This window comes from Ailuropoda melanoleuca, chromosome 15, assembly GCF_002007445.2.
Source record: "Ailuropoda melanoleuca isolate Jingjing chromosome 15, ASM200744v2, whole genome shotgun sequence".
NCBI classification, from domain to species: Eukaryota; Metazoa; Chordata; class Mammalia; order Carnivora; family Ursidae; genus Ailuropoda; species Ailuropoda melanoleuca.
Window position 1 is genome coordinate 64,649,737 of NC_048232.1, and position 19,775 is coordinate 64,669,511.

At 45.3% G+C, this 19,775-nt stretch overlaps 1 protein-coding gene across 1 annotated transcript in view; it reads left to right on the forward strand.

Annotated features, from left to right (window-relative positions):
• PLXNC1 (plexin C1) overlaps positions 1-19,775 on the forward strand; it is a 142,693-nt gene that overhangs the window by 16,871 nt on the left and 106,047 nt on the right. Inside the window, exons 2-4 of the mRNA XM_002921782.4 lie at positions 2,710-2,850; positions 14,115-14,249; positions 17,657-17,757. Coding sequence (XP_002921828.3) covers positions 2,710-2,850; positions 14,115-14,249; positions 17,657-17,757 — 377 coding nt within the window. The remainder of the gene's footprint in view (positions 1-2,709; positions 2,851-14,114; positions 14,250-17,656; positions 17,758-19,775) is intronic.

Genomic DNA, 19,775 nt, shown 5'->3' on the forward strand with positions numbered 1-19,775 from the left:
CTGTTGGTGTTTTAAAATGAGGTAATGAAAACAAATATGGATCGTGTATTTCTGTGCACCAAACACTGTTCTAAGCTTCACCGGGACTTGCCTACTCAGTCATTAACGTCACTTCCATTGTATAGAGGAGGAAACTGAGTCACAGAGAGGTTAAATAATGTGCATGAAATTACTTAGCAGAGAAGTGACAGAGCCAGGATTAGGTAAAATGATAAAATACTCCAGGTAGCACACAGCAAGTACTTGTTACTGATACCAGCTAGCATGTATCAGCACGTGAGTACTGCTACTATCACTATGGTGTCTTCTTCACAACCCCCTACCAGTCATGAGTCCTATTCACGAATGAGAAAGCCGACCCCCAACAGGGTTACGTAAATTGCCCGGGTGAGCTAGTGGGTGTGAACTGAACTTGAATGTAGACTCAAGCTGTCTGACCGCCAAGTTCCAGGAGGTTTATTTATGCCACTCATTCCCAAGTTCAGGACTGTTGATTTCATGGCTCAACTACTTACCTGTGCTACCGATCCAGGACTTAATTTGGAAAACTACAATTATTAAGGAATGGTGAGAAGTCAGGGAAGGATGCTGGACAAGATGGGATGGTAATTTGGAAGCAATTTTTGTCCTTGTGCCTTTACGGCTTTTGAGACACTTCTGGGTTTTTTGTTTTGTTTTGTTTTTGTTTTTGTTTTGTTGTTGTTGTTGTTTTGGCTCTAAGCAGAATATCACAAACAGAATATCTCATCCAGCCTCAGCAAAGGCTCCCTGTGATGTCACGGTTCTTGGCTAATCGAAATGGCTACATTTATTAAGCACCTATTGTATGCCAGATGTAGGCATTCACTGTTCCATTTGGTCCTTGTGGATGAATAATCAACAATCCATAGCCATAACTTTTTCTGTGCCGTGGGATGAGGGAAAACGGAGTCCTCCAGTCAAAGATAGCAATGTTAGAACATTCCAGATGCCCAGAGAGATGACACCCAATTCTCCTGAGTTAGCCTCTCTGCAATGCTCAAATATTTAATAAGAGTAATAGGCATGGTCAGCTGATCTTAAGTTTGAACAATTCTGGTTTTCTTTTAAAGCAAGATGTGTGGTGTGGTTTTATTATTTTTTTCAATCTAAAGGTCATCCGATTTTTCTCTTTCTGCTCATAGTCATGAGGCATCCTTATCTAAACAGTGATCTATTGTTCTGATTCTCAGACCCATAGAGATTTTTTTTTTCTTAACTTCAATTTTAACAGGACAGTTCCTCATTTTCCCCGACTGCATGCAGAGTGTCTAACAGGAAAAAAAAAATCTCTAATGGGCTTTCCAAAAATCTTAAACTGAGTTCACTATGGAATATTTTATGCAAATAAGTCACTTTCTCTTAGGTTACGACATCTTTCCCCTGAAAAGTGATCACGGCATCGGAGAAATCCTGGCTAGCTTATCTTTTCTTCCCAGCGCAACTTCAACAAAGAAATATAGACGGCACTTTAAAGGCTGCAGAAATCAATTTAGTCCATGAATCCATTTACTTTAGATGTTAATGAAACTTGGTGGGTTTAAAAATAATGAATGTTTAATAAGACATAAATTGAAAGACATAAACACTGTCAGCAATAATATAATGAAGTTAATAAGTCTTGGCCTCCCCCTGTGCACCTCCCCTCTCCCCAAACAGGGCAATTTTAAGAGTTCCGGGGAGGCTTCCCGGAGTTTGCCAGCTCTCCCATTGGCTAAAACTTAAAAATGTGGGTTTGGAAACCTTAGTACAATTGGGAACTGAGCTCTGGCAGATAAAGTATGCTATCACACTGTACTCAGTAGCTGCCGACAGTAACGGCTCGCTCTAGCTCCATATCTTCCAGAGATTTGTGTAACAAACTCAGTTTCCTGTCGTTGAACGCAAGAAGCAGCGTGAAGCTCTTCATGCCTTGAACCAAGAAAGACCAAGACATTTTGGTTGCCGCTCTCTCTGCCCTGGGTTTAAAGAGGGGCTTTAGCTAATGATCAGGAGTAAGCACGTGATTGCGTGTGCTCAGCGCTGCAGACCATTGAAATGTCTTCGGGTTGGAAGTTGAGCTTTTTGTTTCTTCAAGAGCATCAGCACCATATCCAGCCCTTCCGCGTAGTTCCTCTTTAGCTCTGTAGTTCTGTCCTAGCCACCAGCCATGACTTTATCTTTCCCTTTTTACCCTCTGAATTAATTACCCTGTCTTTGGGCTTCGCATTGCATCCGTCTGGTAAATCCACAGTCCCTCCTCTCTGCCATCACACCCTATGGGACAGTCTGCCTCACATCTTGGGAAGTGGCTTGTTTAACCTCACAGGAGCCAATCCTCAGCTCAGATAATTTGCAGCAGGATCGTGCAAACCGCCAAGCATGAGATTGTCTCCCTCCCAATTCAGCAGTGGGCTCTTTCTTGGCAATAAAGTGGAACTTGGTTTCATATATCAGCTGGGGGAGTGTTAAATGGATGGCTAGCTCACTGCTGGCAATCAATACATGTTAATGCATAGTAAACAAATGGCTTTCCATGGGTTGGGCAAGCGTGGTGATCCTGCCGATAAAGGGGCTAAGCGGTTGCTCCTGGGGATCTTGCCTAAGAAAATGTATCTGGGGCTCAAGGACGAGCCTCCCTAGGTGGGCATGAGTGATTACCGCTGTTAAAAATGATCTTTTTTTCATTTGTGCGTTTGTGTGCATGTTCAGAAAGAAGGGGAGCAACCTGAGAGAGTCCAACCAATCGCCTCATCTACCTTGATCCATTCCGACCTGACATCCGTTTATGGCACCGTGGTAATGAACAGGACTGTTCTGTTCTTGGGGACTGGAGATGGCCAGTTACTTAAGGTTGGTTTTCTGTGCCTTCTTCAATGTCGGTTTTCACATTGATCCATTTTGTGCTTTTAAATTATTTTTTTATTGTTTCTGGGTTATACGTGAGATCAAACCAACTGCTTTGTGAGCTGCTCAGAGACCCTCAAAAATGACCACAAAGAGATTTCTGGAAATCTGTATGTGATGGCCTCCCTAGCTGTGTAATGAAACTCCAGCTGCCCTGCTTCCCAGGAGCATGCCAAGTTATTCTCCCTCCCTTACTCATAAGCTGCCTAGGGGAGGTAAATGGGGGTCTGGCCCTCCCCCTCCCCCAGGCCACCTTCCTAAGACATTAAACCTTTCTGTTCATATCTCTTTTGTAATGGAAACGTACAATGCACCTGATTTCTCACAACTTGAAACAGATGAGGGATTATAAGGCTTGAAAATTAGAAAAAACAGGTGTTCCTTCCCTCCAGCTTACTTGCCACCCACGGAGGGGTGTTGTTTTCTGCCCTTTGTGCCCACACCATGGAAAGGTTAGAGACCTGAAATCCTTTGAGACTCCCCCTGACTTTTATCTCAGAGGACTATTTTTTCCCCACTGTATTGGTATACCACTGGTCAAGTTGGAATTTTTATTCACTGGGGGGCAGGGAGGCAGTGGGAGGAGGAGAAAATAAACTCAGGGATACCTAATGACTTGTCTGGAGTGATAGAGCGGCCAGCTTATCAATTTCATCAGCAAGCATTTATTGAACACCTCCTGTGGCCTGCATCAACGTTCGTGGCTGGGAACGGCACGGTTTCTCTCACCATGGGCTGATGTTCCTCTGCCTCCCGGGAGCCAGTTGATTTACTATCAGCTCAGATTCTAAATTGAGTACAAATAGATTTGATTTCTCAATGGATCTCCCATGGACAACTGGCTGTGTGACTGTAGGTGAATCGCCTAACTTCTCTGAGCCTCCCTTTCCTCATCTGTAAAATGAGATTGTGCTAGACAATCTAGAAAACCCCTTTCTGTCCTGATGGTCTCTAATTCCGTCTTCTGTGAGCTTATCCCCCACTCTGGCCAAACCAATTTGCTTGTTGCCCTGATGTGCTTTGTGTAGTCTGGTCGTGCCCCACCCACCCCGCCTTTGTTCACACTGTACCCCCTTCTGGGATGGCTTGCTTTTTTTCCTCTACTGAATCCTCCGTATCAATGCTTTGGCTCGGCTGGCGCTCCACCTCCTCTTTGAGGCCTCCAAAGCCTGGCGTGATCATGTTTTCCCCTCCTCTGAAATACTCATTAGCTGTCTCATTCTTTGGGCTCATTACAAATGTCTTGTTTTGATGCCCAACCTTTTCACTCATGTTTGTCTCGCCTCCCCAGCTTGATTTTTTAAGCTTCTCGAGAAGGGGGTCCTGAATCCCCACAGCCTAATACAATGCTCCGTGCCTGGTAGGCATTTGATTTAATCTGTTTTCTTTGGAGGAGACCCAGTAACATATGGGAGGGAGTTTGTTTGTATACACATTCTTTTAAAATATGCATTGATCATCTTTCCTGTTGCGTTAGCTTGGTTTCCTGGGGAAAGGTAAACACCCATCAGTCTTTCTACACGAGTTGCCTGGTGCCGTGCGGCGACATGCGTGTCTCCACCACCCTGGGCAGGCAGATTGGACCCATTTCACCTGGCAGAGGACGTGGCCATCAATCCTTCCCGGGCCTCCTCACCAATTATCTCTTCAGACTGAGGATATTTCTGATGAGTTTGGTGACAAGAACACTGTTTCCCCAAAGCCGGGCCAACCAGACAGCTTCATGGTAAAATGGAGGTGAAGGAGCACTTGGCTGTAAATCGTTCCCTGGGCGGCGGCCGGCTTCCGCCTGTCCTGTCGGCTCACCCCAGGAGCTGGGGTGCATCTGGCCAGTTTGCAGGGACGTTGTGGCGCCACCGGGCTGGGGCTGGGCTGCAGCGTCCGGCCGCCGAGAAAGCGGTAGCTGACTGAAGCGCGTCTCGCCTCAGTGTCTGTGTGGGCTACACCTTCAAAGGCCCTACCTGCGGCCCTGTTTTTAGGATCCAGATAACATGGGCAGGTTGGCTTTTTGGTTTATTTCGTGACTGCCGACGTTTGTGCAATGTTTCCCTTGGGCCTGTCACTCGATATGTTCTAACTAATTCCGTCCTCCACGATGCCATGAGGTGGTTACGACAAGGCCCATTTTACCGATAAGGGAAGGGAGGCCCAGAGGACGTGGATGATTTGCCCAAGGTACACGTGGCCGAGCAGAGGTTTGAACCTGGAGTGACTCCAGAGTCTGCACTAAATTCCCCTGAGCCACACTGAGCTCGTAATCTCTGCCCCGGGCAAGGGCAAGCACTCCCTGAGGGTTCCCGGGGGGGCCTGGGAAGCACGCTGATAGGGATCCATGCAGGGGTGGTAGCCGCAGAACCCATGCTCTTAGGGTGTCGCTCAGGGTGTTCAGAAGCTCCGGGAAGAATCCCAGCTCTAGCAGGAGGCAGACCACCTGGCGGAAGGAATACCTGAACAGCACGGTAACTTCTGGGAGTTAAACCCTGCTCCTGGCTTCACTCAGGAAGGCCCCTTCCCTCAGGAGGAAGTTGTGAGGGACAAATCTGGACTGACTTGGCTCCGCCAGGCTCCCTAGACCAGCCCAGTAACTCCCAAGACTTCCCCGTGTATCCTGTGCGCAGATTCCTGGATGCAGCCCGTGCAATCGCCCAGAGTCCCAAGACCCAGGATTGTGTCGATGGTTGGGAAGGCACAGATAATCCCCGAGTCCTTTATTCAAACACTTCAAGCTTCTCCCTTACCAGACTTGTCACCAGAACTGTTAGAAAAGACGAACATTGATAGACACAAGCTTGGCTTCTTAAGCCACAGAGTGGAGGTACTAATGAGCAACGAAAAACAAAACTCAACCCGAGGCAGCCGGTGGGAGGAGGAGAAGAAAGAGGGCTTGGATCACCCACAGCCTGACTCATCAGTTTCCCAGTGATCGAGAGTTGGCAGCATTTTGACAGACGCCAGGCACTCTAGTATATGCCTGGTTGGATGAGGGGCAGGAAACAGCAGTTGGGGGCCAATTGCTGTTTTTTTTTTTTTTTAACCACTACACACACACACACACACTCTAACTTACGTCTCTGAAAGCCTCATAGAATTTTAACATAGTTTGGTGCAATTTTAAACCTCAGGTTATTTAAATAATTTTTTCTTATTATGAAAGTAATATATGTTCCTAGAGAAAGTTAAAAAGTAACAGGCGGTGAGGAGAAAACAGAAAAAAAAAAACCCACCCCTAGTTCTTTTACGTAGAGGGAACTGATGGCAGCCTTTAGATTTTTTTTTTTTTTTTTGCATAGTTGAGGTCAGACTCTATCCAATTTTGCACCCATTTTTTTCCTTTAGTTAATGAGGGGGAAAAATGCCTGTATTAAAATGTTATGGCAAACCCTTGGTAAACAGTCTTTTTAAATAGCTGTATCACACTCTGTAATGTGGAAACATGACATTGGGCTTAGGCGGAGATACTGAATCACTTTTCAAGTGTCGTGTAAGACCCGTGCTGCCTGCGGGTGACCTGGCCACACCTCCGAAGGTAAGATTTTACTGAGAAGTGGAAAAACTGAAGACTTCAAGATATGCTAATGCCTTCACTGCCCTCTTTCTCCTGCCTTTATTCTTAGGTCCCCTTGTAAGATTTTAGAAAAATGGAAGGAATTTAGAACTTGAAAGTGTCCTTTTCACAGTGTAATCCTCCCCCTTGTTTTATTGAAGCATGATCCCAGTGGCTTTGAGTTGGGTTGTGTCGTCACTCTTTCCCCCCTGGGTTATTTCCTCATTTTACTTCCTTTCTGAAGAAGATTGCATGCTATACTTTATTAGTTGTCAGCGTCTCCACTGAGATCAGCTGAGAGAGGATGGCCACGCTGAAGTCAGCTTTTGGGGATTCACATCTCACGTGTTGCGGGCCCCCCACACTGCAGGGCGTACCTGTTTTTATAAACACCCGCCGAATCTTTGTCCAGATTGTGGTACAGCCTATCTTGGGGTTTGGATTCCTTTGAGCTGACTGTTGCCTAAAGAAAATTGTCCTTATTTCAAGGGCAGAATTGAATATTTTGAGCTTTCCCAGGTGGTAAAATAAGTAATAATGGAATATGCATGAAATTTGAAATTTGTAACTTTATGCATGCCCATTAACCTTTCTTGTAAGCATAAAAGATAAGGCAGCAGGCGAGGCATAATAACAGCGAACATTTCTGAGCTCTAACTTCTGTGCCAGGCATTAGAACCAGTGTCTGCATGGGTTAACTTGTTCCATGCTCCTGAGTCAATACTGTTATCAACCCCAACTTTATAAATGAAAAAAGACCCGAGGAGGCTCGGAGAGGTTAGGTAACTTGCTCAAGGTGATTGGAAGTAATGCAACCCGTCCCCCAAATCAACCTGCACTGCTAATTAAAAATGCAATCTGTAGAGCTTGGTGGAATTTGTGGAACTGTTTTTGTTTTGTTTTGTAAATTTTCTTTCAAATATCGGAGTATCTGGGTTAATACCGAGGTGCAAGTATTTGAGGTTTCATGAGAGGGGGCTCTGGCTTCTGTGGTTTTAGTTTGCTCCTATTTAGGGATGCGTCGGCAGCCCAGCAGAGTGCAGACATCTCTCTTAGAACAAGACAGAGCCTCCTCCTCTCAGAGCTGCAAGTAGCTCATGGGAGTCTCTGAACCCCCTGTGGGACCCCAGCTGTTTCCCCGGGGGCTCTTTGAGAGCAAAGGTAGGAAATCGGTGTTCAAGATGATTTCTGGAATGGCACTCATAGTAGGAGGCTAGTTTTGGGGTTTCTCCAACATCCCTAGGGCTGAAGCAGGTTTCAGGGTAGAAGCCCTATCATGCGTGTCCCTTCCCCATATTGAACACAGAGGCACTGCTCATGCTGCTTTGAGTCGGAACTGGCTATCTCTGTGGCCCTCAAAACTCCGTTCCCACGGTGGATTTCATTTATCCAAACCGTGGAGCAAAATTCAGACCAGTTCCAGAAAATTCTTCTCTATCCTCGCAGAAGGCAAAGTGTGTGACACCTGGTCTGCCTTGATTCTGGTTTTAAACTTCTCAAATGAAAAGAAGACATAACAAAAAATCATAAAATATTTTATAAGGACAAGCTCTCTATTCCCACAGAATGTTCAAGTAAAGGAAAGGAGGCCATGCAGAACCCAGGACAGGACCTGGGGCCGGAAGTATGGGTGGTGGAGATGGCTGAGCTGAGGTAACAGACCAAAAAGTCAAAACAGCAGGAAGTGTCAAAACTTGGAAATGGCCTCCATGATTGGCTGTCTAGAGTGTCATATGAAGCTAGTTCAAGTTCACCTCCAGCTCATTCTTTCTAGTTCGTGAGTTTGCAGGGACTCCCCAGTTTAGAACTATTACTGCCATGTGATCCACTAACTGAGAACTTGTGGTTCAAGCTGTACTCTTCTCTTACTATTATGCTGAAATAAGTAGATTGGAAATAAAAGAGGAATTTGCCGTAATCTTTGTATTTCACCTTTATTACTCCTAACTACCAAAGCCCATTAAACACTGTTGGATAATTACCTTGCTTTCTCATGTGTGCATGTGTGTGTATGTATGGTTTATGTCCCCTTCGCAGCATTTCTTAGAAACTATTTTTTTTTAAAAATGAGAAGATTGGCTTGGTTGCCCTTTAACTGGTTAGTCCAACAGAGTGAGGCATAAGGAAAGATATTTGGAGTATATATTTTAGCTTTTTGAACACCCATGGCTTTTCCACGTCATGGTAATAGTAAAGAAGAAAGAAACAGTCTTTTGTTTAATTTTTCTCTCCACCCCCCCGCCCCCCGGCACCATTTTCCTCACGAGGCTATCCTTTCCGTGGGTGGTGTTGAATTTGTAACGTTAACTGTCTGGTGTAGAAGTCTCACACACTACACATTTCAGGACTGGAGCTGGGAGGGGTTTTTGTATGCAACAAAAATTCCAAGGCTAGTTAATAGCCTACCATGAGGCTTCAGAAAGATGTCAACAGAAACAATATGTTGACACAAACTGAAATTCTCCATCGGGGAAAATTTGTTTTCTACACAGGCTTCAGCTGGAAAAATCAGAAGAGCCTTATAAAAATCTTGAATGCTAATAGAATTTTTTTCATTTAATAAATATTTATTGGGCACCTTTTATGTGCCAGACGCTATTCTGGGTGCTGAGGATACAAAAATGAGTAAAACAGGCAACCCCTTGCTCTCATGATGGGAAGAAAAAGACAGAAAATCCATAACTGAATTCATCAGCAATAAAGCCATTTCAGACACTAGTAAGTGCTCTGAAGGAAACGGACTGATGGGTAGGCAACGACAGTGGGGTGAGGTAGAAAGGCAACCAGGGAAAGCTTCTCAGAGGAGGTGACATCTGAGAGTCGAAGGATGAAGGGGTAAATGAGAATATGCATGTCAGAGGCTCAGGTTGACTTCAGATTAGATCTATACTAAAGCGGTGTTCCAGAAACAAGAGATAAAAATCCACATCATGCCCAAGGAATGTGTATGAATTGGATGAGTTGCTTTTATACCAAACTCAACCCATTTTGGGTTTCTGTGACTCATTGTTACTTCCTGAATCACTTCACGGATCGCGTTCTTTCTCCAAGGCTGCGCAGCTAAACTGAGCTGAGGAAGGAACATTTCCCGTGCTCCAGTCTTGCTGGCTTTCTTCTCTGTGTTGATGTTGACATGAATTTTGCAGTTAGAGGATCCAAATGTTGTTTTGATGCCCCTGGGATGGGCTGTGGGGATGGGAGGGGGAGGAGGTGATATTAATAGAAATCTAGAGGGGAAAGAAAGCCATGTCTTTCCTGTCCTGGAGTTACCTGAGAGAGGTGAGGACCACAGTGGCAGAGACCCCGACCCCTCCATGTAGCATGTTTGGGCCCCCTTCTCATGAAAATGAGACGTTCTTGTTGTCCTGTCTTCAGGGTTATGGAGAGCCTTCTCTGCGGAATCTAGCACAAAGAAAAACAATTTGGTCCACTCACGCTTACTTTTCAAATTTAAGTCTTATGTATTTATTCTCTAAGATAATACATTGACCTTGTTCCAAATTCAAAGGAACCAAGAGAATATACAGTAAAAGTCACACATTCCTGACCTGTGAGGCAAACAGGAATATGGGTTTCTTGGTTATCTTCCCAGAGATATTTTATATATATCTGCAAGCAAAAGGGGGAAGATAGTCTTTCTCCCATTTTGTCAAATATACAACATATTAAGCATGCTATATATGTATATAAACTTGTTTATGCAATATATATATATAATGTGTTAAACATATACACAAAAAGCTAATTATTTTTATGGCTAAATAGTACTACACTGTTTATATCATATTTAATCAGCTCCCTATGGTTGGACCTTTAGGTTGTTTCAATCTTTTGCATATAATGTGTGATGCACTAAGTCTCCATGTATATATGTGTTTCAACATATATATGAGGGGCTGTGGGGTCTAAGGGTATGTGCTTTATAATTTTGATAGATGATGCCAGATTACCTTCCAGGGAAGTCTCACTGCCACCATCAAGGAAACATACCAATTTCAGCCCAGCATCCATAGTTATCAGGACAGGCTTTCAGTGTAAGCCACTCAGGTAGCTCATTTAGGAAACTGGTTGGGAGAGCCTGGCGCACAGTACCACAGAAAGGCTTTCCTGCCATAACTCGGAGTTCCAGGGAAAATCCTCATGCCTCATCTGCAGAAAAATGGAAGTCGCCCTAAACTAGATCTTTGCAGCCCTTACCCATCTGCATCAACCCTGCTCTAAGAATTAAGTCCTGATAAAAACTGCAATGTAGCTTCTAACTCACTTGAAATGGATGAGTGGTGGTGTTTTGTAAATTATGTTTTTATTTTGAAGCAAATCCCAGACAGTGGCATTTCACCCCTCCGTGTTGCGTTACACATTTCTAAAAAATGATGCTCAGGTAATTAAGTAACCATACCCGTGATGCTATTACCACAACATAATTATCAGTCATTCTTTAGAGTTACCTAATATTGCATTTGTATAGCTAAATTTTCCTCATTGGCTCAAAAATATCTTTTGAAACTTATTTTTGTTCAAACTGGTATCTAAACAAGGTCCTCAAATCACCCGTGGCGGCCCTGTGTCTCTCAGTCTGGAGTGGCCACATCCCATCCTTTATCCATCGCCACTGACTGAACAGGGAAATGAAGTCTGCTCTCTTGGCGAATGTCTCACGCTGTGGATTGGGCTGTTTGTTTTCTTATGGTGTCATTCAGCTGCTTCCTCCCCTTTCTGCTTCCTAAAGCTAAATGAAAGTTCGCACTAAAGGCTTGATTAGGTTCAGGTTTGGTTTTGTTGGCACGAATGTTTCATAGGTAGTTCTGCCCAATGATGCCTTTGACGTGATGAATTCCTCCTGGACAGCAGCCTTTCTTCGCTTGAGCTGCACTTGACAACATTTTTGTCAATTTTTTTTTTTTTAACTGGCTTCCTGTTTCCTCTCTTCTCTATGACCACTTTCTAGAACCTGATCAATTGTTTGTATGTGAGCTGATTAATAAGGACTATGAATTAGAGATGGGAAGACAAGTACCTGGCGGGCCCACACTTGGGCAGTGCCTGCCTGATGTTTCCCTGCATTCATGGTTCTCAGTAGGCCGGTGTTGTCCAATAGAACTTTCCATGATGATAGAAATGTTCTGTATCTGTACTTTCAGTATGGTAGTCACTGGCCAGATGTGGCTAGTGAGCACTTGAAATGTGGCTAGTGTAACGGAAGTTCTACACTTTAAATTTAATTTAAACTTCACTAGCCATATGTGGCTGGTGGCTACCGGACTGAATGACACAGCTATTGTCATTTTTACACGACTTGAGGCTCAGACCTTTTCCACCTCCCTTGGAACCTAACTGCTGCTACTCCTCTTTTAAAAGTCCTCTTTTAGGGGCGCCTGGGTGGCGCAGTCGTTAAGCGGCTGCCTTCAGCTCAGGGCGTGATCCCAGCGTTCTGGGATCGAGCCCCATGTCAGGCTCTTCCACTGGAAGCCTGCTTCTTCCTCTCCCACTCCCCCTGCTTGTGTTCCCTTTCTCGCTGGCTGTCTCTGTCAAATAAATAAATAAAATCTTTAAAAAAAAAATAAAAGTCCTATTTTAGTGACTGAGATTGACTCTTACAGAGCTGCCTCCTGCATTTCGTGGCAGTTCATGGGCTGTAGTGAGCTACCAGTTGTACCAAATCCAAACGCACCTGACCCAGCGCAGATGATGGAAGGAAGTCACCGCTGCAAGACAGAGCCAGACTCAGGCCCCGGTTCTGGGAGCGGGGGCCTATGTAGGAAGATGCTCCATGTACCAAAATGATAGGGAGGCTTTGATAAAATAGCAAATATGTGCTTGTCATCAGGATATGTGGTACAGGCTTGTTATTGCTTGGTAGATGCATGAATGTAGACTTTGTCTGAAAAGAGTCTCAGGGGCCAATTTTTCTTTGAAAATTGTGTGCCCAACATCACTGCTGTCCTCAGGGGTAGAGACACAAATGTGGATACCATATATGGGTGGGTTCAAACCAACGAAATATCGAACACCTTTGATTTTAGAAATTATTGCATTGGGCAACGGGATGGTATAAAGATTAAGGCATGGTCTCAAAAGGAGACTAACATTATTATCCATTGTATATTTATTACACGCTAAGCATCTTTCATAATTCTCCTATGATCCCTAACAGTTGTATATAAGAAAGGCATTCTTAGCCCCATTTTAGAGATAAGGAAGCTGAGGCCCAGGAGGGTTAAGTAAGTTACTTGTTCAAAGTAGCACAGCTTACTGAAAGAATACTGAAAGGACACACACCTGAGCTCAAGCTGCCGTTCTGTTTCTCCAGGGCTAAGGTAATGGTCTCCTGACACATCTCCACACTCATGCGCCCAACCTGGCCCCTAACCCTGTCACCGCTCTGCTCGAGCCCTGCAGTGGCTCCCTTTTTCTCACCTGAAGAGTAAGGTCTTTATATGGGTCTACAAGAACTTCTATTACACACCTCTTACCTCACTGCCCACTGCACTCTGCCTCACTTGTTCTGCTTAAGCCACACTGACCACCTCAGGTTTTAGGGCCTCAGCACCAGTGGGTTTCTTATCCAAGAGCTTGTGTCATCCAGATATCCAAATGACGCACTTCATCATCTCCTGCAAGTAGCTACCTAAATGTCGCCTCAATGAGGCCTTTCCTGGGCATATATCCTGTCTCTTTACCCCATTTGATTTTGACCTGATCACCTTCTAATAGAGTTTATAATTTCCTTATTAACTGTCAGCCACCACTCCCTACACACACACACACACACACACACACACACACGTTCTATGAAAGTAAGATTCTACTCCCTCATCCTCCACTTGTTGGCTCAATGCCATTTTCCAAACACCTAGAACATGCCAGATACATAGGGGCTGTTCAGTAGATATTTATTGACTGAGGTGAGTGAAACTTGGGTATGTCCAATTTCAAAGCCCCATTTAGCTATATTTTATATATAAACACATACCTACCTGTTTGGGCCTGTTCGGTTGCTCTGGTTACTTTAAAACGCCTAAGTACGTACATAGAATCGTATAGGAGAACAGTCACCTGTGCGAGTCTATGTCAAGCCGACTTCCTTTGGTTTTAAGATCACCTTGCATAGTATTAGGGAAGCTGTCACTTGTAGCTTCTTGTAAAGCCAGCTGTGGTAGGAATTGTGGACTTGGAGCTTCCACCTGTGAGGATATTGCCCCAGCACCAAAGGGTGGCTTGTGAGAGTGTGTGTATGTGCACGCGCGCGCGCGCGTGCACATGACTGTGCTTTTTCTTACTAGCCTTGTGGACGATTGAGACAAGAGGTGCTTAAGGAACATGATACCTCAGCCCATATGTAGTGAGTAAAAGAGCATGTGGTCTCGGGGTGCCTGGTGGCTCAGTCGTTAAGCATCTGCCTTCGGCCCAGGGCCTGATCCCAGGGTCCTGGGATTGAGCCCCGCATCGGTCTTCCTGCTCCACTGGGAGCCTGCTTCTTCCTCTCTCACTCCCCCTGCTTGTGTTCCCTCTCACGCTGGCTGTCTCTCTCTCTGTGTCAAATAAATAAATAAAATCTTAAAAAAAAAAAAAAGCACATGGTCTTAGAGTTAAGCTACAAGTCTTGCTACCCCATTATTTGATGTATTTAATAGAAATCATATTTCTCTTTTTGAAAAAAAAATAGGTTATTCTTGGTGAGAATTTGACTTCAAATTGTCCAGAGGTTATCTATGAAATTAAAGAAGAAACACCTGTTTTCTACAAACTGGTTCCTCATCCTAAGAAGAATATCTACATCTATCTAACAGCCGGGAAAGAGGTAGGTAAAAATACTAGCTATTGCTTCTGACTTCCGAATAAAAAGTGTTTAATTAATGCCATTATCTAGTAGTGAAGCTTTTACTTTGAACTATCGAGTTCAAACACTGCTGCAGGCTTCGAGAAGACCCGCAGTGGCTCACAGACATGGAATTAAAAACCTTACTGTCAGTAAGTAAGCAAGAAATATTACCTATTTAGACAATTTTATTATTGGCTATATTTCCAATGCCAAGTTTCTCAGAGGAGGGTGTGCTTGCAAATGGGTGCATAATCAGCAAGGTAACTGAATTTACACATTTATTGTGTGGGCACTGAACGGTTAGATGCATTCATGAATATACCCAATGGGATTGGCTTTGGAATTTGGGGTTAATATCAGGCCACAGTCTCATACACATTCATGAACCATGAAATATATGGCACTCACCCTCCCTCTCTTAATTTATCTGGCTGTTCTAGTTTTTCTTCTTGCTTCTGCTTACAGAAATAAAGAGAATATTTTTTTTCCATTTTCTTCATTTTTACAAAGTGCTTTCACCAAAGGAAGGAAAGAAAACTAATTTTTATTCAGTCCCTACTGACTGTGTACTATTTACTCTTCTAAATATGGTCTGTCTACATGCATACAGTTGTGCCTGTACATACACACCTATAAAAACAATGTTGATGAAATATGTTAATAATTTAATGAGATAAAATTACCCTTTTTTTTATATATATATGAAGAGCCTTAGACTTGGAGAGGTTAAGTAACTCGTTCAAGGGTGTGTATATATATGTGTGTGTGTGTGTGTGTATGTGTTAGGCCTTTGTCAGGGCTGGGACTTAAACTCTAGCCTGACACTAAAGCCCATGATAAACAATAAACAAGATCAAACCCCAAACTTGTGAAAACTGGCACAGTAATTTGGACCCATGGCCACCAGAACAAAGTGCAAAGGAGATCATTGAGACTTACAGAATTATATAATGGGATAACAGCTGCCCTTGGTCCACCCCCACTTTCCATTCTTTGTCTCTCATTCTAAGGGGAATGGCAATGATATAAAGCCACATGTGCTGTTATGGTCACAAGGTAGGTACGCAACCACTTTGTAGTCTCCAGAATTCCTAGAAAGGCCATATTGCCCTTTGCACATTGCAAAGTCAGTATGTCAGAATGATCACATTAAGATGGACAGTGGACCTGGTCTATGTTGGTAAACCAGTCGTTCATCCTATAGAATCTTCTCGAGCAGCTTGTTTCATTACTCAACACTTTCCAGTCTATTTCTTCCCTGGGCTTCCTACATTTGAAAGATTTCTGTCTACTCTGCAAACTGCATGTATTAAGTAACTATTCCCATACCCAGGCTTTATTTATCAAGGGCATCTGAAAACTGCCAACCAGGGAACAGACTGTGCCTCCATACGGAGCTGATAAAATTCCAGCCCAAAGCAGAGACTCTTGAAGTCTTGCTTGACCGTGCATGTTTTTTCCATTCAGCTTTTTGAAACATTGCAAATAGCTCATAAATTCTCATTACTAATTTCCTCGGAACTCAAGACTGTAAGCTGGGAACCACTGGGAGAGCCACAGATGGCTGACAGGTCCTCACTTTCTGGAAGGTAAAGACTGCGTAGCCTCTGGTCATTCAAAGCCTGAAGTCCTAGGGAGAGTTTTTGACTGGGCATCAAACATTCTTCACTCAGGTTTACTGCTGGGGATCCTATTAGTAAGATTCTGGTTGAGCCAGTATAATCCGTAGAGAGGCAAAACCTAAGGAACATTCTTTCCTAGACTCTTGGGGAGATAGTAACAGCCAGACTAATATGCCCTGGTACATCCATAGACTATATGGCCATTAAAAATAACTATATGAAGATTTATGCATTGCTGTGGAACAGTCATCCCCAGACGCTATAATGTGTTATTAAGTTAGAGAAGCAGGTCCAATGTAAGTACTTACAGTGTTCTCTCTTTTACATAGTTATGTTGTGTGTGTGTGTGTTTTAAGTACACTGTATAATGGTTCTCACAGAGTGTTCTAGAGACTCATATTCCACTAAGTGTTCTGAGCAAAAGTGGCCCTGGGAGGAGATGTTATTGACTATACCCCTCCTGGAGTATCATGATGCTCTCAGCATATTCAAAGTCTCTCAGAAGCCTTGTTCTACAGAAATCTATATCCCTTTTCAGTGGACGGTTTCCTGTGTTTGTTGGACTGTGGGACCTTTTCCTCACACAATAGCAATAGCCAACATTTATTGAGTGCTTAGTGTGTGCCAGACAGTGTAATAACTCCAGTGGAGTCAGCGGCACCATCACCATTTCACAGATGAGAAAACAAGGTTAGAGAGGTTACATATTTATGAAAACCCCCCAGAATTCAAAAGATGCTGTATGAGCTACAAGGAAGCAGCCACATTCTGTTTAATTCTGGCTGAGGCTGGTGGTCTGCCCCCACATCTTTCAGCAACATTGAGGACTGTGAGAAATGGACAGGCTTGTCCTCCATGAAGTCAACTTAGAATTGAAGAATACTCCTCAGGATAGCCTATTTTCCTCACCAACCCTTTCTAGAACTTTCTGCCTCTCTAACCTTTTAAAGAAGTTACTGTCTACCTTCTAGCATGTACAACTTCCTGGCTTAATGAGTTCCACAAGTTTCCTTACTACCTGCTGTGGGATTTTGCCTGCAGAAAATGTGCCATGCGACACTGAGGTCCTCCCTGCCTCCTGCCACCCCGCTTCCAGGCTCTGACTGACTGTCTCAGATGCCCGGGTCTGCCCAGCACGGGCACCTGCTCTGTGGGTTGCTGTTTCCTGACAACTGGAAGAGGCAGCCTGAGGGGCGGGCAATGATTTGAATACTCCCCGTTTCTTTAATTTGCAACTCCAGTGGAGGGAATGAGAGCAAGCGACCCAGGAGCTGAAGTGATGGAGTGACCCTGGCAGGGGCGTGGGATTCTCCTCATGTCCATGTCCAGCGCCAGCCTCGTGCTGACACTCCTGGGTCAGAGTCTTCGCCATCCCCAGACGCTCATTTCCAAAGCACCACTGACCACACACTGACTGTGTGGGAGGACCAGGTGACCTGATTCCATGATCCCTTTGGAAATCATGATCAGCCCATCAGACACCTGACCGTGTACCGGACTCACTTGAGAGAGCACCTGAAAATACAGACTCCTAGGCTGGGTCCCAGACCTACCCGCAGCAGTCTCTGCAGCTGGGGGCCGGGGGGGGAGGTGTACAGGGTATGTGGGAATCTGCACTTTCAAAAGCTTCGCCAGGTCCTTACAGAGACATTCTGAGTTCAAGTTGATAAATGTGCTCTTTGTGGCCCTTCATCAGATAAGGCGTTGTCGTTTTCCTGGTGTTGCTTCTAACTCCGTCTGAACCGCTCCCCTCTTTATTTTCAGGTGAGGAGAATTCCTGTTGCAAACTGCAGTAAACACCCATCCTGCACAGAGTGTTTAACGGCAGCAGACCCTCACTGCGGTTGGTGCCATTCGCTACAAAGGTATTTCTTGATTTTTTTCTCACTGACTCACATTTTCGGAGGGAAAAAAGTGTCAAGCGGCACAACACTTGTTGCCCTACTATGATGATCGGTTCCAATGACCCCGGGGAACGGAGCTCTTCGCCGCCGACTGGAATGTCGTGGTGTGATTCCAGTTCGTTCTTGGCGGTGTTCCCAGCCGTGCCAGGGCCGCGAGACGGCTGGACCCGCACCGCCCGGGGCCGCCCAGCCTGGGGGTGGCGGCGCGGGGCGGGGGGAGGGCACGCGGCAGAGAGGAGGAGAGGCTGGAGCTGGCGGTTCTGCTTGTACTTTCTGCAGAGGTCTCCAAGACCCCAGAGAGAGAGGCAAAAGGTTTTCCCTCAGAGGAGATAAAAGAATAGGCATGTTTGAAAATTTTCCACTGAATCCTCATAATGTCACACATCCGGCTGGCTGGGTGGAGGCCGCAGTATGGACGGTTCTGTCTCCTGATGCGCTATACCGCCGGGGGCCTGGGGTACAATCTAGGGGTCCGGCAGCAGGGCCCCGGCCTGGTCTTGAATTACGATGTTCACGACCCATCCAGGCTCTGGGACGACTTGTAGCGGCTTCCTCGTCATGGCAGCTCCTCGCGTTGCTGGGACCGGCCTGGTTGGATCCGCTGTTGCCATGGCAACCCAGTACTCGGCTCCCGCTACAGAAGCGAGGAGAGCGAGTCCTCGAGCTGTAGCTCAGGCAGGGAAAAAGAAAACCGTAACAGTGTCTGTCAGTTTGGTGCTTTCAGTTTTTAAAGGTGAAAAAGGATTAGGAGGAGTAGAACAGGCGCGGAGAAGCCGAAGGCTGAGCAAGGGGGCAGTTTGGGGGAAGAAAAGAGGACTGGGAAGAGAATTTGGGAGCCTCTGGGGAAGGAAGCCAGGGCGATGAAGGGAGAGGGCGAGAATACGGTAGAAGCAAGAGGTTCAGGAAACAAACTAAAAATGTGGGGATGGAATTAGTTAGGAGTTCAAGGCGGAAGTGGCAAGGGGGCAATGCAGCAAGAGGCATACTGGCCCTTCCCTTTTGCTGCACTTCCTCCTGGGGCTGTTTCTGTCAGAGTCACTGGCAGACAAAAGAAGCAGGGCCAGGAAAATGCTCATGAATAATCGTAATTGGGTGGGAATGTTTTCTTCCTGTCGCTTGCCCAAGTCTAGAGTTTAAAGAAATTAACTGATCATCAACAGCATTTCATCGTCACACACCCACTACGCAGTTCTGCCGTATTCTTTCCCACCCGTTCCATTTAGGTAGGTTCCCTGTTTATTTTTGCGGAGCTCCCTGCAGGGGTTAGTTCGGGGGCAGGGGCCGGGATTTATTAGCCCCACAGAGCTGGTGGGTACTATATTGGCAAACACAGGTCTGGAGTTCATGGGTGATGTGCCCCGGCTGGTGAGATGAATTTGGGGGTTAGATGTGTCTAGACAGGACGTAAAGAAGCCTGAAGACCAGACAAGGGAGGCCATATCGATTGAGGGGAGAAGAAGTTGGGGAACTGAGTGAGGAGGTTGGTACTGTGGTTGGGGGTCAGGGAGATGAAGAGGGGGGAGGGAACAGCCAGAAAAGGAAGAGGAAAGACTGAAGAAGGTAGTCTCCAGGTTGCCAGGGGAAGAAAGGAGGGAGCAGTCCACTGTGCCAGATGGTGCTGAGAGGTTGGGCAAGAGAAGAGGACTGATCCACTGTACTTAGTAGGTGATGTTTGGTGACCATGACAGGGGCCGTTGTGGCAAGTGGTGCTAAGGCTGCAAGAGACACTAATGAGAGAACAGAGCAGAGATAACTCTTCAGAGGAGCTTTGCTGAGGAAAACAGCAGAAAAATGGAGCAGATACTGTAGGAAAAAGTAAAATCCAGAGAGTCTTGTTTTTTAAGATGCATGAAAGCACACTGCACTTTGGGCCTATTGGGGAAGTTCCAGTAGAGAAGGAGAAACCGATGGTGCAAGAAAGAGAAAGGGTGGTTGCGCAGTGTTGTGTCGCAGAAGATGAAAGGAAATGCGATCTAGCG